We start from the raw sequence: 21776 nt of genomic DNA, 5'->3' as shown, positions 1-21776 counted from the left end.
TATACTCCAAATGAATTCCCTTCTAAAGGATCAACAGTTCTTCATATTAGGAGCCTATACTTTTTACATCATATAGTTGTTATTTTTTTTGGTGTTGTTGTTTTTTCAGGCCGTACACAAGGCATATGGAAGTTCTCAGGCTAGGGGTCTAATCGGAGCTACAGCTGCCAGCCTATGCCATATCAACATGGAATACGGAATCCACGCCGCATCTGTGACCTCACGACAATGCAGGATCCTTATCCCACTGCTGCACCACAAGGGGAACTCCTTTTTTTTTGCTTTTTTAAAAAATTAAGTTGGCCTGGATTCTGGATCCACTATTCAAATAACTGTGCATAACTCCTTTATTACATGCCAATACAATGAGGCTACAGTTATTGTACTTTGATTTAAAAGGTATTCAGAGTTTAGGTCAGCTTAAAGAAGCCAAAATTCACATAACTTTAAATTCCACACTTACCTACTATCTGTCCTCTAACTGTATCATTGTCGTTTGGCCCAAGTTTGCATAGATCCAACCTCTGATCTATTTCAAATCAACAACAACAAAAAGGCAATTAAAAAAAATTAGCTGGTATTAGCAATTCTAACATCTACAGACTGACAGTAAATTTCTATAATCCATTAGAAATCAGACCAGTCATTTAAAGAATTGTTTTAATGATGAAACAAATATTTAAAATGCTCTAACTGCATACATAGTTAGTATAAATGTCTCAACAAAAGTTTTGACAAATTCAGATTTCAAAAATTCTAAGACAATGGTGCCAACATGCAGTTATTTTCTCTCCAAAGATTTCAGAACACTTTAGTCTAAGTCTTGGCTTGCCACTTAATAGCTGTCGTTCTTAAGCAATTTATCCCCCAAGTCTTGATTTTCTAATGTCTAACTGTATTACTTACCTCACATTAAATTATTTATGTAAACTGTGATATAACACTAGCCTGGCCAGTTGTAGTAAGGAACAATGTCACCCACTGCATGCTGATTTTACTTTGCTCATAGAGCTTATAATTGAATTCTTTTATAGCTGTATGCCATCTGTCTACTTAAATAAATTATGAATTGATAAAAGGAGGAGACCATATCTTAGCCCTTGCATTCTGCACTCAAACCCACAGGTGTTTGAAAAATTAAATGCTACTATACATCAAAAAGGTTATATAAATTACTGCAATGAAACATTCACAAGCAATAGAAAGAAAAATCTATACCACAATTGGCTATCCAGCCATAAATAGACATTTTTCCCTTTGCAAAATAAAGGGACACTACTAAGACAGCAGCATAGTGGACCTGTGCAGAACAATCCCTCTTCTGTTCAGTCCTTCTGATGTGTCCTACTCCCTTTGCCAACAGGCCTTTGCTCTTGTTTCTCAGAGGACAGGATTCATGCTTTTTTACCTTTATATCATCAAAGTTTAGAATAGCACCTGGCATGTTTAAGTTCCAATAAACGTTAGCTAAACTGAACCAGAAATAAGGTCATACGTGTGGACTTGTAAGTTTTCAGTTTGCCTGCTGCATTGCGTTAGAATAAAAAAATGGTTTGTTTTCATAAGCCAGACCTTTTCCAATCCCGTCTTCTATCTCCTACTGTTCACCCTGTTAACCCAGAAATTTAAGAAATTCTCAGGTGCCCTTAAATTCCCTTCAGAATTTCTAGCTCAATTTTGTCCTTTTTAACAGTAATATTTTTATAACTAGGCTATGGTATCATACTACATTAAAATGGGATCATTTCTTAATGTATCTAACATTTAAAGCTAAATTTATTTTTCTTTATTAATTTCCTTAGCTAGATTCTATGTGAATTTTTGCTTAGAATAGGCATCTGGGCTAAAATCCCATGACAACAGCTAGATTTATATATATATATGTGTGTGTGTGTGTATACATGTGTGTGTATGTATATATGTGTACATATATGTGTGTGTATATATATATATGTAAAATAATTCTGTAGAAAAAGCAAAAAAAATTCTATTGAAAAAGATATTTCCCAAGTTCCCACTGTGGTACAGTGGGTTAAGATCCGGCATTGTCTCTGTGGCAGCACAGGCCTGATCCTCTGCCAAGAGCATGGGGTTGAGAGGTGGGTGGGGTTAAGGATCCAGTGCTGATGAAACTGTGGCATAGGTCACAGCTGCGCCTCAGATTAGATCCCTGGCCCAGGAACTTCCATATGCCACGGGTGTGGCCAAAAAGGTATTTCCATCTACACTCCATGGAAAAGATGTTTTGTCACTTCATTACATGAGTTACATATATGCTAATAAGTGAACTTGTCAATGTGAACTTGTCAATCTAAAATAGATATCATTTCTAATGTCTCGATCTCGGTCTAATCTTCTAATTGACCAGTTTGACAAAAAATTAAGCTATAGTTAAGTTGATAATATACCTATCTTTCACTCAAAATAATGTCTTACTTTTAGAACCTTTAATTTTTCAAAGCAGTTGTATGCATATTTTTATTTGCTAATAATTCCTCCCTTAAACACTCCCATCACCTAAGTAAAACTCAACTTTATCTTGAAAATCCACTAAAACCAGAGAAGAGTGCTAAGATAAGAAAAAAAAAAAAGGAATACATACTTTGACGCCTTTCTTTTTACTCTTCTAGAAACCAATCATTTCTTAGCACTTATTCACTGGAAACTAGCTATCAGCTCTGATTCTGTTCTAGGCTTCACATATTTAAACTGTTTCATTCTTTTTAAAAAGTCAACAAAATAAATTCAGACCAGGACTTTTTACCAATGTTTCACACATACACAGGAAGTTAAGTTTTTGGACCCCTGTCTATCAAAAAATACCTATACGTGTGTGTGTGTGTGTGTGTGTATTTAAATATGTGTATTTAAACTTTTTAGAGCACTAGTATGTACTCACAACCAGTGTCCTTGAGGCGGTTGATGGCATTGGAAAGAAGACGAACACAACCAAGAAATCCAGCACCTTGCTTTTTATGGATCTTCTTGTGATTCCATACACTGATCGTAACTGAATCAGACTTTCCAATATACCTAAAAAAACCCAAATTACAGCATAAATAACTTGGCAAATATGAGTAGTGTAAATTTTCTTTTGTTTCTATAGTCTAAAGTCACAGGTGTTTTAGAGTATGGCTAGACTATGCAAAGTATGTTTCGAATTCAATCTCCACAGAACTGAAATTAAATTTCTTTAAAAACTCAAAAGTAAAATCCACAAAGAATTTTTAACATATTTATCATATTTGTCACTCTCAGACTGAGTAACAATTTTGTTCATAAAAATACTACTTTTTACGATTTTAATAGCTAGCGCCAAATAACCCTATGGGAGTTGATGATTTTTTCTTTCCAAAAATAAAAATCTTAGAACTTTTATCACCGTCACATTTTAAATACACTTCAATGGCATGACCTACTACCTCAGCGAATGCTCAGTTCATTTTCAAGGGACATTGTCAAGGCTGACAGACCAAAAATCTGACATACCTGTTATGTTTTAAAATGCTGTAGAACAAAAGCTGATTGTAACGCTTTTCCCCTGCTTCTTTCCTGTATGCAGGCCTTGAGCGAGCAGGACTCTTGCAGGTTTCACTTCACTGCCTGCAGACAAGCAGAGCAGGGAAAAGCGTTACTATACTTGTCTGTGCATATACCTGCAAGTATGTAGAGCTCTACCACAGCCAATTGTTAACATGGTGTCATCCCATGCAAAAATATTATAAAATAATTATATCAATAGAACCCTAAATATATTTCAATGACTCTACGAGGTCAAATTTTTGGTCCAACAACCTTGACCTTAAAGTGTCATTCAGTAAAGCAATAATATTATAAAACTTCACCTGGTATATTAAAGAAAATAAATAAACCTAGACCACTTAAAATTTAAATGAGTAACATGGAAGGCACACTTGAGGCCCTGGATCCTGCTATGTTAAAGCATGCCTACCTTCCTAGACTTTTAATTATGCAAGCTAATGATTTTTAAAAATTAAGTCAACTCGAGTTTCATTTCTATTGCTGCAAATAAAAATATGAACTAAAATATCTTTCAGTAATGCATGTTATCGATTTTCAAACAGATTTAAACAAACCTAACTTGGCAAGTCTGTGCTCCATGATATGTCAAAATTCTAGAATCACAATCAAGTATTAAACAGCTAAATTACCCCAATCCAAATATTAAGAAAAAAAAATTGCACTAAGTCAGTTTTCCAAGTGGTAAGCCTGACATACAGGTATGCTAAAAGAGTGATTGCCTGAGGCCTTACAGCAGCCTACCCACCAAATCACTGTTAAGCATCCTGTTAGGAGGTTGAATGTCAAAGCCCAGACAGACCTTGGGAACATACACTGAAAATAGGGGAGCTTTTGCCAGCCTGTGTCCCTGAATGATTGTGTGACAGTGTCTCACCTCCCCGCCAAATGGACTTTATATCAAAATACACTTCTATTGTATCAAGCCACTGAAAATTCGGGGTTTTCTATCATTTCAGTTAGCCTGTCTTAACAGCACAAGGGACAAAACATAAAGGGCGCTGTCAGTCGTGGTACGAACTCTGGCTTTTACTCTAAGATAGGAAGCCAGTGGGGGATGTGGAACAGAAGAGTAACAAGATCTGAAAAACCTTTTAACCGGATCATTATAGAGGCTGTATTGAGGACTAGAGCAGCAGCAGCAAAGTAGGAAAGCAAGGACTCTAAGGTGGAGGTCCACAGGAAAACCACAGCCCGTGAGCCAAATACAGCAAGCACAGGGTATAGTACAGTTTCATTTTTTTCCAAGGATAAAAAAAAATTGGGGGAGGAGGGAGTTCCCTGGTGGCCTAGTGGTTAGGACTCAGTGCTTTCACCACTGTGGCTTGGGTCTAATCCCTGGTCTGGGAATTGAGATCCTACATCAAGCCTCTGCACACTGTGGCCAAAAAAGAATTTAAGTTTTAAGGCCATATTAAAAATACTTAGAATGTCTATATATCTCCATATACATTACCACTCTTCTAATATAAAGTTATCATTTTCTATTTGCCCGCGTCCTTCATAATGTTGGAACTAGTTTCCTTGCCATTCTTGGCTCCCTCTAAGCCATTCTTCACAGTATAGCCAAAGTGTCCCTTCCTGAATATAATAAATCTGATTGACAGCACTTCCCCACTTAAAAGCCCTTCATTCCTCCCCATTGCTTTTAAGAGCATATTCAAACTTACTAACAGACTTGCAAGCACCTTCATGAGCTGGCTCCTGCTTGCCTCTCATGGCCTGTCTTTCACTACACTCCCTTTACCTTACATGAACTTACCAATTGCTGCCTCTCTGAAATGTTTTCAGAATCATGTTCTCTTTTACCTCTGGGCCTTCACAAAGACTGCTTCTGCTTAGAACCTTCTCACCTTCTCCTTCCTGAAGTTAATTCCTACTTAAGGTCTAAGTGCTACTTTTTCTAGGATGCTCCTCCCAACTCCTACATCTGTATAAAGAAGTTCTATGTATTTCCATGGCACCCATATTCTTATCACCCTGTGTATAATTTCCTACATACTTTATTCAGCACATAACTATAAGTTTGGAGGACTAGTCTTATTCATTGTTGTAGCTGGGTCTTTGGCTAAATTTAGATCTACTGAAGCTAAAGGAAATGGCTTTAAACAATTTGATTAAGAACTCAAGGAGCTCCTGTTGTGGCTCAGTGGGAACGAATCCAACTAGCATCCATGAGGATGCGGGTTTGATCCCTGGCCTTGCTCAGTGGTTTAAGGATCTGGCATTGCCATAAGCTGTGATGTAGGTCACAGACACTGCTTGAATCCAGTGTTGCTGTGGCTGTGGTGTAGGCTGGCAGCTACAGTTCCAACTGGACCCTAGCTTGGGAACTTCCATATGCTATAGGTGTGACTTTCAAAAAAAAAAAAAAAAAAAGAACTCAAAAGCCTAGGCAGCTACATAGAGAGTAAATAAAGTCAAGTGGAACATTTAGAAGAAAAGTTGAAGCTGATGGAGAGTGAAGTAAATTACTATGAAGCTTAAAAGGCTAAAAACTTGCAAAGTCAGAATATGAGGACAATTAACATATAACATGAGAGGTGTTAAGAAAATGGGAGTTTAGAGAGCATGAGATAATGGAATTAGCAACCTGGAAAAAACTGAAACCGAAGCCTGCAGGAAGCAAAAGACCCCCTGAAACAAGACTATTACTGCCATCAAACCTCTGAAATACTGTCATTGTAAGCTCAATATACTCCAACGGTGAGATTAGGCTGAAATGGAAGGATTGGTGAAATTGTTTAAAAAAAACAGAAAGGGTAAATCAACCATGCCTCAATTTAAAAAGTAAAATAGGAGTTCCCACTGTGGTGCAGCAGGTAAGGATCCTGCATTGTTTCTGCGGCAGTGCGGAGTCGATCCCTGGCCCAGCAGAGTGGGGTAAGGATCTGGTTTTGCCGTTGATGTGGCATAGGTTGCAGTTACAGCCCAGGAACTTCCATATACTGCAGGTGTGGCCAAAAAAAAAAAAGGTAAAATAATAAAATAAATAAAATAAAAGGAATGGTACAAATTCTTGAATCCCTTCCCCAACCCAGTTCATCCTCAATCCTGGCAGGAAACCACAGCTTATTCTCTAAAACCTTCTCTACTCAGGGACACTAAGCACAGCCAAGGGAGGGAGTGACGTTTTGTAATAAAAACAGTATTAGGAAGAGGTCAATCTAGTGAATGCAGAGACCTCCTAGCATCCTTACACCATTCAGATCCAAGAACACTAGCATCTAAGAATACAAATACAGTCCCCAGGAAGAAGGGAGAATTCTGCTCAATGAAAATGTCACAGTTACTTCTGATTACCCTAGCTAGTTGACCAGCTCTATTTATGGGTAGAAAGTTTCCAATCAACATTTAAATGCCTTCCCTGAAATATAAAAAGACAGAAACCCAAACCAAACTAATACAAAAAAACAAAACCTGAGAAAAGAGAGGCAATGCAACAGAAAAAAACTGTAATACTTCTCTCACCAGAGAAGATACTGCATCTAAGGAAATAAGAGGAAGTTATGAAAAAGGGATCATCAGAAGGCAAAATGATACTGGAAATTAAAAATCTGAGAGCAGAAATTATAACAAAGAGGAACACTGGAATATAAAGTTGGGGAAACATCCCAAATATTTCGCTGTTTTTAATTTTTTACTAAAATAAATTTTATTAAAAACTTATTTTTAAAAAAACTAAGATAAAATATGGGAGAAAAAAGATAGGACAACTAAATGCTGCATGTCAGGAGGAATAACATCTTAACAACAGGAGTTCCAGAAAAGGGAAGAGAGAAAGAAATAAGACGGAGAAGAGAGGAAATCATCCTTGGATAGTAAATAAACAGAAAAGTTTTCCATAACTACAGAGTTTAAGTATCCAGATTAAAACGTCACACTAAGTACCTAGCACTGTATCTCAGATATACCAAGTCCATCATTAAAAAATTTTAACATCAGGCATGAAAAGAATACCTTGAAGTCTTCCAGTGGAAAACAACAATCACGAAGGATCAAAATCAGGAGGTCATCAGCAATACTGGAAACTGGCACTATCCAAACTGGGCACATGGGGCTACTGAGTGCTTGAAATGTAGCTAATCCAGACTGATGCACTGTGTGAGTGCAAAACAAGCCCCTGACTTCAAATACTTAGTTTAAAAGAAACAACTCGATTACTTTAAATTGATGTCATGTTGCAATGAAGATAGTTAAGATACACTGAATGAAATAAAACACAGTATTAGGCTTACACTGTGTTTCTATTCGGCAGTGCTGATCTAGACCTAGAAGAAGGTAGAGCAATGTATTTTAAAATCTGAAGGAAAAGTAGGAAGCTCCCTGGTGGTCTAGGGGTTATCTGGTGCTTTTACCACTGCAGCCCAGGTTCAACCTTTGGTCTGGGAACTGAGATCCCACATTAAGAAACTGCACGCCGCAGCCAAGAAAAAAAAATTAAAGAAAAGTTATGTCTCACCTTCTAGAAGTCTATACTCAAACTACCAATCAAGTAAGGTGACAAAATATATTTTCAGGTAAGATCTCAAAGAAATTTTCCCCATCGTTGTACTCTTTCTCAAGATAATAATGGAAGACATTGGGAGGTAAACAAAAAAAGACAGTCATTGGACCTAGAAGAAAGAAAGGAAATTCCCAACATAATGATAAAGGCAAGTCCCAGGACAACTGTGCAGGAGGTCTTAGACACCCCTCAGCCCAGACTGAAGCAGAAGGATAGAGGCTCTAGCAGGGACATCTCCAAGAAGAAAACAAAGCCAAAGTTATCTCATACGGTGAACATATGCAGAGAGTTGTTCAGTACTGTAGGAGAGATTGTGAATTACTGAATGAGACAGACGGAAAACTAAACAAATGGCAAACAAAAGTTGTTGAGAAAGAAAATGTAATCATTGCACACCACGTGACTCAGTTATGAACATTACATGACCATGAAAACATAAACACAGAATAATGGTTTAACCAAAAAGGTTCAGGAGAAGAAGAGGGGCATGTGGATGTTGTAAGAATGAGATGAGAGATGAGCTATAAAAGCTAAATCATATTCTACAGCAGGAATTTAAAAATAATATAATAACGCTAAGTAAATATATACATTTATATTAAAACGCTATGAACAGGCATGACATCTAGAAACAAAAGAGAATTCTAAAACAGCCAAAGTCATTAAAAAGAGTTAGTCTGAGGATGGGAATCAGGTATAAGAATGGGATAGAGAACTGTCTTTTCCCATTAAAAACCTTACAGTGCCAAGGGAACAGTCCTAGAAAAGGCAAAAAAAGTCAAAAACAACAAAAACAAAAAAACCTTACAGTATCATTTGCCTTTTTAAAAAGGTACATGTGCCACTATGATTAAAATAAAAGTGAGAAGGAATCATCCATGTAAGAAACAAGAGGAATGCCTATGAGTGTACTCCAATTATGATTTCCGATTCTTACTCATAACTGACCTAAAGTGAAGTAGCATCTTTATTTGATTGAAAAAAAGATTGGGGGTTGCTCTATACTGTGTATACATTCTATTCTTTTTTTTTTTTTTTTGGTCTTTTTGCCATTTCTTGGGCCGCTCCTGTGGCATATGGAGGTTCCCAGGCTAGGGGTTGAATCGGAGCTGTAGCTGTCAGTCTGTGCCAGAGCCACAGCAACGCGGGATCCGGGCCGCGTCTGCAACCTACACCACAGCTCACGGCAACGCTGGATCGTTAACCCACTGAGCAAGGGCAGGGCTTGAACCTGCAACCTCATGCTTCCTAGTCGGATTCGTTAACTACTGCGCCACGACGGGAACTCCTACATTCGATTCTTCATGGGCTTATTAAGGACACTTCATCTTCTAAAACCAGCAATCAATGGGCCAAAATGCCTTCACACCAGGTTTTGTACCCCTCAGTGAGGACCAAGTTACACCACAGATCAAACACAGATTTCAGTGACTCTTTTCAAAGACTATATCAAATAAGTGATTCTGTATTTTATTTCAAATAAATTGTTGAAACCTACAGGTCATAATGCTGATTCCACTTTGGATCGAGTGTATTCTTCACAGTATCTGTAGAATGGCACTGCCCAGATCCATCAACCACCACCTTAGCAAATGGATCAGGAAGTCCTGTGAAAAAAGAGGGAGTTTTTTTTTTTAATTAAAGAATATTTTGAAATGGAAGATATATTACTGATATAAAGATTAATATTTGCTATAAAACTCCATTCTTAAATTAAAAAAATTAACATTAAGCTATAAATGAACAAGTGGTCCATTCTAAAACTAAGATTACAGTAATTTCTACATATGCCCCAAACTACATTTTTTATTGCTCCTGTCTCAAAACACTTCAACTTAAACTACTGAAATCTAGAGACTACTTCATAATGTAGAAGTTATCACAGATCTTTACCAGTCCTTTGCCCCCAGAAAGGTGAATGCTTAAAATATTCCTGGCTCTCTTGGAGCTTTCCCAAGGTTTCCCAGAGTACCTCATTTAAGGAGAGAGAGCTTATTAAATAAAGTTTTCACACAGGAACACAGGCTACAGAGAAATCACATTAGCCAAAAAGTTTTACCAAGTAATTACCATGAGGGATGAGAAATTGAAACAAAACAAATCTAATACCTTGCCTTAAAAGAGTTTACTATCTAACTAGGGAAATTAAAAAGCAAAAAGAAAAAAAAGAAAAAAAAGAAAGAAAAATTGTGGAACATCATAATGAATTGGAGAAAAGGGAGGTGTCAAAATGACACATTTTTAGACGTTCCCTGGTGGCTCAGTGGGTTAAAGATCTGGCATTGTCACTCCTGTGGTGTGGGTTCAATCCCTGGCCTAGGAACTTCCATATGATGTGGGTATGGCCAAAAAAAAAAAAAATTTATGCATTTTCTATACTGAAAGACAATGATAGTAGCACTGAAAAGGGACAATTAAGAGAGGCTAGCTTGAGAAAGAAAAATACCAAGTGCCATTATTCTAACACTGAATTTCGGATGATATCCAGGCATTCCTTTTGAAATGCTTGGATTAAAAGTCACTGAATATGGAGTTCCTGCCATGGCACAGTGGGTTAAGGATGCAGTGTTGTCACTGCAGCTGCTGTGATGTGGGTTTGATCTCTGGCCTTGGAACTTCCATCTGCCATGGACGTGGCCAATAAATACATAAATTTTTAAAAACTGCTTCATTAAAAAAAAAGTCAGGCTGGAGAGGTAAATTTTTAGTTAACTGCTCAAAGCTGATAAGGGTAGACAAGCTAATTAAAGTTATTAAAAATAATACATCCCTTTCTTTTAAAAATATATAAACAAACATTTATGTAAAAAAGTTCTTTGGGGAGTTCCCGTCATGGCTCAGCAGTTAAAGAAATTGACTAGCATCCATGAGGACGCAGATTTGATCCCTGGGCTTGCTCAGTGGGTTAAGGATCTGGCATTGCCGTAAGCTGTGGTATATAGATGGCAGATTTGGCTCAGATCCCTGAGCTGCTGTGGCTGTGGCATAGGCTGGCAGCTACAGCTCTGATTTGACTCCTAGCCTGGGAACCTCCATATGCCATGGGTGCGGCCCTTAAAAAAAAAAAAAAAAAAAGTCTTTGGGTATGTCGTCTTAAACATTTCCAGATGTAATAAAAATAACAGTAACAACAAAAACAATAAAATCTCTTAATAAACAAGTTTTTGACTGGACCGATTATAAAGAGAACACTAAACACTTACAATACTATGTCAGGCACTATTCTAAATGTTTAACATATGTTAAATCTCTTAATCCTCAAAATTACCCTGTAGGGTAAATACTACTATTACACTGACAAGGAATGAGGCACAAAGGAGGTTAAATAACTGCCCTGAGGTCACACAGTAGTAAGGGGTAGAGCCAGGGTCTAAAGTTAGATTCTAAACCCACACGCACAATCTGGTTCTTGATTTCATGCTCTTACCATGATGCTGTGTCACACCTCTTGCGTACTATTCAGTTCAACAGTGAGTATAAGAGCTCAGAAAGGCAGGAAAACAATTTTTCTTCCCTTTTTAAGGGGATGGAACTCATTTGGGCTTTACATAAACGACAAATAGGAAGAGTCCTAAGGAGAGTATGACAGTATTTGAAGAGCTTTGAAGAGTCTAATCAAAGCTTTTGTGCTAAGGCATAAAAGTAAATACTGCTGGAAAGGTAAGACTGATTTGATCTAGCAAGAGAGGCTTAAAAGTAGGAAAATAAAGGCTTGGAATGATTTAAGTAGAGAACAGGGAGCCATGTAAGATTCCTGAGCATGGCTATAAATAAACTGTCATTTTTATCATTAAAGGTATTCAAAGAAGGAAAGGTTAGAGGCACACAAAAGCTGTTGTCTTGTAAGCTTCATACAGTAGGATGAAGAACAGTAAGAATTTTAAAAGTCAGGGGAAGAAGGTGGAACTAAAAATGTTAGAGACCAAAATGACAATTTAGATGTCAGATATATTGGGATAGGGTAAATTTCCTATAGACAGCTAAAAAATATTAAAACATGACATTGGTTAAGTGTTAATAATTGCAGAAACTTTATACCTTGATATTTATACTTTTTTTTTTTTTTTTTTTTTAGGGCTGCACCTGTGGCAAATGGAAGTTCCCAGGCTAGGGATCTAATCAGAGCTACAGCTTCTGGCCTATGCCAGAGCCACAGCAATGCCAGATCTGAGCTGTGTCTGCAACCTACATCACAGCTCATGGCAACACCAGATCCTTAACCTACTGAGCGAGGTCAGAGATCCAACCTGCATCCTCATGGACACTAATCTGGTTCATTTCTGCTGAGCCACAACAGCAACTCTCCATATACTCATTTTTAAGTCAAGACACTAACTGGTCAAGATTCAAGGCCAGACAGAAATCACCTAGCCAGTTCTCCAATTCCATGATTCTGCGATCTGTCAACTTCAAATAAATGAAAGAAGACTAATATTTAAGAATGTTAAGTGTTCAAGAAAAAATCTGGCAGGTTAGGATATCAATTTATTTAACTCTATTATTCTTGAAGTTTAGCGTTATTCATAGTAGTATTTCAATAACACCTAATCATTTGCAAATGTGTTTAATGGAGGAATACTTTTCCTTACACCTTTGGTAACGTTAAGTATTATTTTCCTGGGAGGAATTCATTTTATCTTTTTCTTTTTATTCTACTATCTAAACAAATAAACAAGTAAATGTCCATCCGTAAGCAAAAGCAAACAAAAACCACATTTCTAGCTTTCCCTTTACATGTTATTTTTAACTAGTTCAAGAATTAGGACTAAGAAAAACAACTTTTTCCACACACAAGTCACTAGGTGTGGCTTCCAGATGCTTAAGTACCAAAGTCTAAGTTCCATCCTCCTATGTTTCTCTTCTGCTAAGTAATACAAAATACAAGCTCCAGGCACTAACAAAAAACACCTAGGTTTCAACTTACCTGATCATATTATACAAGAATTTAACTTGAGAGCCAAGTTGCTCTAGTGTGGTCAGAAACTACCAAGTTTTCAGAAGTTAGTGAGACCTCTAGTGGTAAACAGGAAGTAACTTAAGATTTTTTTTAAAATTTATTTATTTATTTATTTATTTATTTATTGTCTTTTCTAGGGCCACACCCATGGCATATGGAGGTTCTCAGGCGAAGGGTCGAATCGGAGCTGTAGCTGCCGGCCTACACCAGAGCCACAGCAACTCGGGATCCAAGCCTCGTCTTCGACCTACGTCACAGCTCACAGCAACGCTGGATCCTTAACCCACTGAGCCACAACGGGAACTCCAGTGTTCTGTTTTTAAAAATTTCTCAATTCTCCCTATCATTTCTGAGTCATATAAAACAGGTAAAGCTCAGGAATTTCCTCACTGCACTAATGCACTTATGACCTGCAAATAATAAAACAAAAACTTCAACTTAAAAATTAATTACTTACCAGAGAAAAATAAGTATTTATTTATCTGCTTTTTAGGGCCGCACCCAGCGGCATATGGACGTTCCCAGGCTAGGGGTCGAATCAGAGCTACAGCTGGCCTACACCACAGCCACAGCAACGTAGGATCTGAGCCTCATCTGTGACCTACACCATACCTCACAGCAACGTAGGATCTGAGCCTCATCTGTGACCTACACCATACCTCACGGCAATGCTAGATCCTTAACCCACTGAGCGAGGCCAGGGATAGAACCTACAACCTCATGGTTCCTAGTCAGATTCATTTCTGCTGTGCCACGACAAGAATTCCAATCTTTATTTTTGGGGAAAGAAAAAGAACATTCAACTAACCATGTTGGAGCTCAGTGACTTCAATTTGGCCCCTATACAACACCTTAACAAAGTATCTTACATTCAAAACTTTATTTAAATGTTGCAAAAAAGACAGGGGAGCTCCTTTGCACAGCAGGTTAAGGACCCAACATTGGCATGGCAGAGGCTCAAGTCACTGCTGTGGTGTGGGTTTGATCCCTGGCCTGGGAACTTCCACGTGCCGCATACAGCCAAAAAAGAAAAAAAAAAAAAGAGACAATGATCGTAGTTACATGAAAGTTAATGGTAGAATATAGATGATGGGTATTCATTGTGAAATTCTTTATATGATCCTATATGTTTGAAATTTTTCCTGCCAAAATTTTTGGGAAAAGGGTAAGTAACTTATTTTCAAAAGCTAGTAAGCGTGAAAATAATTCCAAAAAATGAGTTAGCAAAACTTTTCTCAGCAAGGGTAGATACCCTAGAATATAACAGTATTATCTCAAATTATATAAATTATTCTACAAAAGATAACACAGGGCAGCGCATTTTCCCCCTATAATTAAATATCTATACTATCAGCCTATTGCTTATGCTTTACATTAAAATTACATTTCTCGGAGTTACTGCTGTGACTCAGCGGTTAACGAACCTGACCAGCATCAATGGCAACGTGGGTTTGATCCCTGGCCTCGCTCAGTGGGTTAAGAATCCGCCACTGCCGTGAGCTGTGGTGTAGGTCGCAGAGGCACCTTGAATCTGGCATTGCTGTGGCTGTGATGTAGGCCAGCGGCTACAGCTGTGATTGGACCCCTAGCTTGGGAACCTCCACATGCCAAGGGTTCAGCCCTAAAAAGACAAAAAAAATAAAATAAAATATCTCATTCCATATGATTTAAACTGATGTACAAGCAAAAACAACCAAAAATATCAATGATGATTGCATTCTGATCAATAAACACACATTTCACTCAAATTTAATTAAGAGGTTTAGGAACTATTATTTAATTCTTTCTTTGAAATTAATGTGGGCAGGAGTTCCCATCATGGCACGGTGGAAACGAATCCAACTAGGAACCATGAGGTTGCGGGTTCAGTCCCTGGCCTCACTCAGTGGATTAAGGATCTGGCGTTGCTGTCAGCTGTGGTGTAGGTTGAAGATGTGACTTGGATCTGGCATTGCTGTGGCTGTGGCGTAGGTCGGCAGCTGTAGCTCCGATTCAACCCCTACCCTGGGAACCTCCATATGCCATGGGTGCAGCCCTAAAAAAGACCAAAAAAAAAAAAGGACAAAAAAAGACATTAATGTGGTCAAACTTCAACTTATAAATCAATCAAAAATAAATATGAGTCTACCACAATGGGAGGACCTGTCAGCATGAACCTGAAGTATATTCTATCTCTGACTGAGTCTCTCCTGAAGGCCTCAGGATTGGCTTTTCTGTTCTCCTTTCCACGGCCATCAAGCGTTTTTTGCATTCTGGATTTTAAAGATAATCAGTTTCCCCTAGTTTTCTTATTCCTGAAGCAAGCTCACAACTTAAGAATTTTTATCAAGTTTTATTGCTTAAATCAATAAAAAGGGGAAAAAATTCCTTCTATCCCTTTTTTCCACATACAATTTAAGAACAGATAAAAGATCATATAATTGATAATAACCAGCTCTCAGGGGGTTACAAAGAATTAAAGTAAGATTCCTCTAGATTTCCTAGGGAAACTGAGACAAGGACATCTAATATTCTATTGAAGAAGCTGTGCCCCAGGACCCTAGAGGGAGGAAAATAATTTGGGAAGGAAGACTAAGAGACAAAACTGAAGAGTGTGTCTTTAAAACTAGAGCAGCTATCTTGGGTATAAAAGTAGCTCTAAAAGAGTGCATTCCTCACTTTTCTCCTTTTTCTCCTTGTCATCTGCCTATGTGATCCTACTGGCCACTCTGCAGTCCTCCTAAGATAAAGCCCACCTCAGATCAACCTTCCGGAGGGTAAAAGGAGTGTTATACATTGGTTACTAGGTTATTAGCAACAGTGATGAGAGAAGCAGTTCAGCAGTAGCCTGTGCAGAGGACATTAATGATGGGAGCAACAGGAGAGACAACTGGTCTCTCCTCCTGTGACATGCTGTGAGGAATAGGGTATGTGGCAGGACATAAATTGGAAATTGCTTAATTATGTCCCAAATTATCGTATTTAATTGCTTTCCCATTTAAGCACAGATACCATCATTTTAAAATTATATAGTTTATATTATTTTATAAACTTTAATTCGGGTTCTACTTAGGAAGACTGGAAGTAATAAAATTTCAACTGGGTTGAATTAAGTATGATTTAAAAATATATCAAGAACTTGTTACCTCTTTTAATCAAACCTTTGAAAATTAACCAACTCATATTAAATTAGAGAGCACACATAAGCCCATTTTTGCTGGCTAGTAGGACTTGAATTTAAAAATCTGGAGTTCCTGTTGTGGCTCAGTGGGTTAAGAACCCAACATGGTGTTGGGGAGGATGCAGGTTCCATCCCTGGTCTCACTCAGTGGGTTATAAGGATCCAGCGTGCAGCTCAGATTCTACAACTAGCCTGGGCACTTCCGTATGCCCCAGGTGCAGCCATAAAAAGAAAAAAAATATATATATATATATAATGAACTCCTCTATTTCTACCTTCAATTTTTTATATATCTTTGTTGGCTAAGACTTCTTTTTTTATGCTAAAAACTGTATTATTTTACTCAGTAATTTAAAGCTAATGTGAAGGATAATATTACAGGGAAGAGATTTTATGGAGCTTTATATGGAAGTTCCTAGGGCAGGGGTCTAATTGAAGCTGCAGTTGTGACTACACCACAGCAACACCAGATCCGAGCCGCATCTTTGACCTAAGCTGGCTGCAGCTTATGGCAACACTGGATCCTTAACCCACTGTGAGGCCAGGGATAGAACACACATCTTACAGAGACAATATCGGGTCCTTCACCTACTAAGCCACAACAGGAATTCCTATAGGGTAGAGATTTTAGACACACATGAGGGGTACTTCCAAATCCTCCCTCACAAAACTTTATCCTAAATAAAGCCACGCCAAAAAAATTCACAACAGATTGGCAAAGAGACTGCAGATACAGGAACTAAATGTCTGTTTTGGAGTCTGAGACATTAAAAGCTTCTACAATCAAATGTGGTAGATATTTCTTTCCTATACTCTGGAAATTCCAAGCAGGATGATGACTTCTCTACCTTCCAATGACTCCTGAATGCATGGGTAAAATTTCCTACAAAATGTTAGGGGAAAAAAAGTGTTTACAAAATAACCTCAAACCTTAAAGAAATCTAGTAGTATGCACACCTTCAACATACATTATACACTCTTGAACATACATACCTGTGCACACGCATGCACACACACACACACACTTCACACCACTATGTGTGGGAGGGGTAGATAAAGGGAAAGGGGCTAAGGCTAAAAGAGCACAAAATCCTCCTTAAAAAATGAGATTCCAAAAGGCTCTGAATCAAAGAGTTCATAAAACAACATTGAGTGTATTTCTGAGAAATCCCTAAACCAAATAATTTTGAAAATGCTATGCTAAAAAAAAAAAAAAACTACACACAATGTACAAAACAAAGTTAATTTACTTACGGAAAAAATCCTTTTTCACCAAGTTTTTTGCACAGAGTACTGTAAAGGAAACAAAAAATACATGAGAAGCATTAAAACGGTGAGACTGCAGTGTTAAAGTTTCACCTTAAGTCACTGAAAACACCAGTGGATAATAAACACTAACTACAGCAAGAGATGAAATATGATCACAACCTCTGACTAAAGACTAGCAAAAGAAAGATGAACCTAATCACCATTAATGGCTGAAGGCAATAAAGTTTATAAATCTGGTATTCTAATACGAACCAATTCCCATCTTCCATCAAGATCTAGTCTCAGAGTAGCTTGGTGGAAAGGGGAAAATAGTTCTTAAGAAGGAAATATGTAAATTGGGGTTGATATTTTTTTAAAGGTAAAATAATTTTATACTGAAGAGGATTATAAATAAAACAAAGCTTTATTTACTTTGGCCATGTCTGTGGCATGAGGAAGTTCCCAAGCCAGAGATGGAACCTATGCCACAGCAGAGGGAATGCCAGTTCCCCAACCCACTGCACCACCAGGGAACTCCAAAACAAAGCTTTATTTTTAAAAAAATAACATTCTGTTATTTACTCTCATCTAAACTCCACAGAAACTTTAACAGGAGAGATAAATTACCTTCTTCTAAATCATCAGGCTCAATGATAAGAAAGATCTACTATATTTTCTAAAAATTACAAGTTAGGGAGTTCCTGTCGTGGCACAGTGGTTAACAAATCCAACTAGGAACCATGAGGTTGCAGGTTCGATCCCTGGCCTTGCTCAGTGGGTTAAGGATCCAGCGTTGTCGTGAGCTATGGTGTAGGTTGCAGACGAGGCTTGGATCCCGAGTTGCTGTGGCTGTGGTGCAGGCTGGCAGCTGTAGCTCTGATTCGACCCCTAGCCTGGGAACCTCCATATGCTGCGGGAGCGGCTCAAGAAAAGGCAAAAAGACAAAAAATAAAATAAAATAAAAATTACAAGTTAATTTACTGAGCTAGATATCCCAAATCCACATTCTCTGGATTACCTTGCATTACTCATAAGGTGATGGATGCACGACCTTATGAATATATTAAAACAATTGAACTGCACACTTTAAAGGGATGAATTTTACAGTATGTGAATTATATGTCAATTTACAAATCAATGCTTATATAGAGTCATGACTTCTTTTATTCAAACTTGTTACAAAAGGGAAACTACCAATTTCCATATATTTGTATTTTAATTTATAAAATATCTATGAAAGTAATGTTTGGTTAACATTAACTGGAAGTGTTACATTTATTGACAGTTACAATTATTAGAAGTTTAGTGTACAAAAACTCATTTAATATAACAAACCTTGGGAATAAGTCTAAATACAATTAATCACTTTAAAAGTACAAATGAAAATAATTTTGAAGACATGCAATTAGTAAATGAATAAAATCATTAAGAAAACACAAGAAACTAATTTACTAGTCTGAGTCTCTTAGGCCCTGTTTTAAAAACAGTTTTGTTTTTAAAATCATCAACACTCAAGCCTGGAAACCAAGGCCATACCTCAGAGTACCAAATCAGAAGAATTCCTCCCTAAACTTTTGTTATCATCAATAAACTTAATACTCAGGATCAATACATACACCTCGCATACACAAATCCAAATTATAATCTCCAGTACTGATGAAGTATTCATGATTTTTAACCACCATCCCATGATTCAAAAAACTAAATAATTGCACATTCTATTTCAGAGCAACAGAAAATATATGAGAAATCTTCCAACTTCTTATCATCAAACCTACAAACATACTGTTTTTGACACCCATTCTTTTTTCTTGCTTCCGCTGTGCCCACTCTCCGTTCTAACACCATCCTTGCACCTGTGTTGTAGATCTCATACTCAACCCACCACTTCCTCAAGAACTTGTCCCTCCAGTTCCTCTACTGATGGCCTCCATCAGTATTTACACACAGTCAAGTCTTGCCCATGCCTCCTCTCTCCAGCCATCGTCCTACTTCTTTTCTTTCAAAACTGAACTACTTAAAAAAAAAAAAAACTTGGGAATTCCCATCGTGACTCAGTGGTTAATGAACACGACTAGCATCCATGAGGATGTGAGTTTGATCCCTGGCCTCGCTCAGTGGGATAAGGATCCAGAGCTGACATGAGCTGTGGTGTAGGTCACAGACGTGGCTCGGATCTGGCGTTGCTGTGGCTATGGTGTAGGCCGGCAGCTACAGCTCCAAATGGACCCCTAGCCTGGGAACCTCCATATGCCTTGAGTGCAGCCCTAAAAAGACAAAGACAAAAAAAAAACCAAACAAAACCCAAAAAAACAAACAAAAAAAACCACCCACTACACTTTGTGACTCCACTTCTTTATCTCCCATAATGCCTCAATCCACTGCAATTTGATTTCCCCTCTTATCAAAACCCTAGGGACCTAATTCCTAAATCCATCCAACGGACACTTTTCATCCTTTATTGCATTTGACTTGTGAAGGATATTTGCCACTACTGACTCCTCCCTCTCCTGGAAACTCTCTCCTTTTGGTTTTTGGTTTTTGTTTAACACATTCACCTGGTTCTACACAAAGCATAAAACTTATTCTAAGTCTTCTTTGCCAGATCTTTTTCCTTTGCTCCACTCATGAAAGTTGAGGTTCTTCAGGGCTTTGCCTTAGATCCTCTTTCACTCTATAACCTTAGGAACACAGATGCCCATCCTGTAAACCTTGGAAAGTCAGTGATCAGACCTGCATCCTCATGGATCCTAACTGGGTTCATTACTGGTGAGCCAGGACAGGAACTCCCAATCTCACCACTTCTATTCACCAAAATTTTGAAGTCCTGGCCATAGCAATCAGACAAGAAAAAGAAATAAAGGTACCTATATTGGAAGCAAAGAGGTAAAACTGTCATTATATGCAATCGATATGATACTATATATAGAAAAACCCAAGACACACACACAGAAAAATACTAGAACTGATAAATTCAGCAAAGGAGCAGGATACAAGATTGACATACAAGAAAAAAGCCGCATTTCTGTACACTGACAATGAAATATCAGATAGGTAAAGAAAAACCAACTCTTTTTAAAAATTGCATCAAAAGATAAAATACTTAGGAATCAACCTGACCAAGGAAGGAGGTAAAAGACATACACTGAGAACTATAAAATACTGACAAAGGAAAATGAAGATGATTCAAAGAAATGGAAAGCTATCTCATGTTCTTGAATTTGAAGAATTAATATTGTTAAAATGTCCATACTACCCAAAGGAAACTATAAATTGAATGCAATCCCTATCAAATTAGCCATGACATTTTATACAGAGCTAGAACAAATAACTCTAAAATTTATACAGAACCGTAAGAGACCCAGAATTGCCAAGAAATCCTGAGGAAAAAGAACAAAGCTAGAGGCATAATCCTCCCAAACAGCAGACAATACTACAACGCTACAGTAATCAAAACAGTGTGGCTGTGCCACAGTGGGTTAAGAATCCAACTCTAGCAGCCTGGGTCACTGCAGAGGTACAAATTCACCCCCCAAGGAGTTCCCGTTGTGGTGCAGTGGTTAACGAATCCGACTAGGAACCATGAGGTTGCGGGTTCGGTCCCTGCCCTTGCTCAGTGGGTTAACGATCCAGTGTTGCCATGAGCTGTGGTGTAGGTTGCAGATGTGGCTCGGATCCCGCATTACTGTGGCTCTGATGTAGGCCGGGTGGCTACAGCTCCGATTAGACCCCTGGCCTGGGAACCTCCATATGCTGCGGGAACAGCCCAAGAAATGGCAAAAAGACAAAAAAAAAAAAAAAAATTCACCCCCCAACTTGGAACAGTGAGTTAAAGGATCCAGTGCTGCTGCAGTTCTGGCATAGGTCACAGCTGGCACTCAGATTCAATCCCTAGCCCAGGAATTCCCATATGCCATGGATGCAGCCATTAAAAAACAAAAAAACAGTGGTAGTAGCACAAAAACAGACATATGGATCAACGGAACAGAATAGAGAGCCCAGAAATAAAACTCGCACACCCTTCAGTCAATTAATCTTCAACAAGAGAGGCAAGAATATACAATAGAGGAAAAATGGCCTCTTTGGCAAGTGGAATTGGGAAAGCTGGCGAGCCACATGTAAACCAATGAAATTAGAACACTCCCTCACACTATACACAAAAATAAATAAAAAATGGCTTGAAGGAGTTCCCGTCGTGGCACAGTGGTTAACGAATCCGACCAGGAACCATGAGGTTGTGGGTTCAGTCCCTGCCCTTGCTCAGTGGATTGACGATCCGGCGTTACCGTGAGCTGTGGTGTAGGTTGCAGATGCGGCTTGTATCCTGCATTGCTGTGGCTCTGGCGTAGGCCGGAGGCTGCAGC

At 38.2% G+C, this 21776-nt stretch overlaps 1 protein-coding gene across 2 annotated transcripts in view; it reads right to left on the bottom strand.

The window, feature by feature from the left end:
- SMURF2 (SMAD specific E3 ubiquitin protein ligase 2) overlaps nucleotides 1-21776 on the bottom strand; it is a 122228-nt gene that overhangs the window by 40948 nt on the left and 59504 nt on the right. For both annotated transcript variants that reach the window (XM_047759296.1, XM_047759298.1), the window contains exons 2-5: nucleotides 17419-17457; nucleotides 9546-9654; nucleotides 2900-3033; nucleotides 464-529 (exon numbers count right to left, since the gene is read on the bottom strand). In XM_047759296.1, the coding sequence (XP_047615252.1) occupies nucleotides 464-529; nucleotides 2900-3033; nucleotides 9546-9654; nucleotides 17419-17457 (348 nt within the window). The remainder of the gene's footprint in view (nucleotides 1-463; nucleotides 530-2899; nucleotides 3034-9545; nucleotides 9655-17418; nucleotides 17458-21776) is intronic.

Source organism: Phacochoerus africanus, chromosome 14, assembly GCF_016906955.1.
Source record: "Phacochoerus africanus isolate WHEZ1 chromosome 14, ROS_Pafr_v1, whole genome shotgun sequence".
NCBI classification, from domain to species: Eukaryota; Metazoa; Chordata; class Mammalia; order Artiodactyla; family Suidae; genus Phacochoerus; species Phacochoerus africanus.
This window is presented reverse-complemented; position numbering and strand designations above follow the sequence as displayed.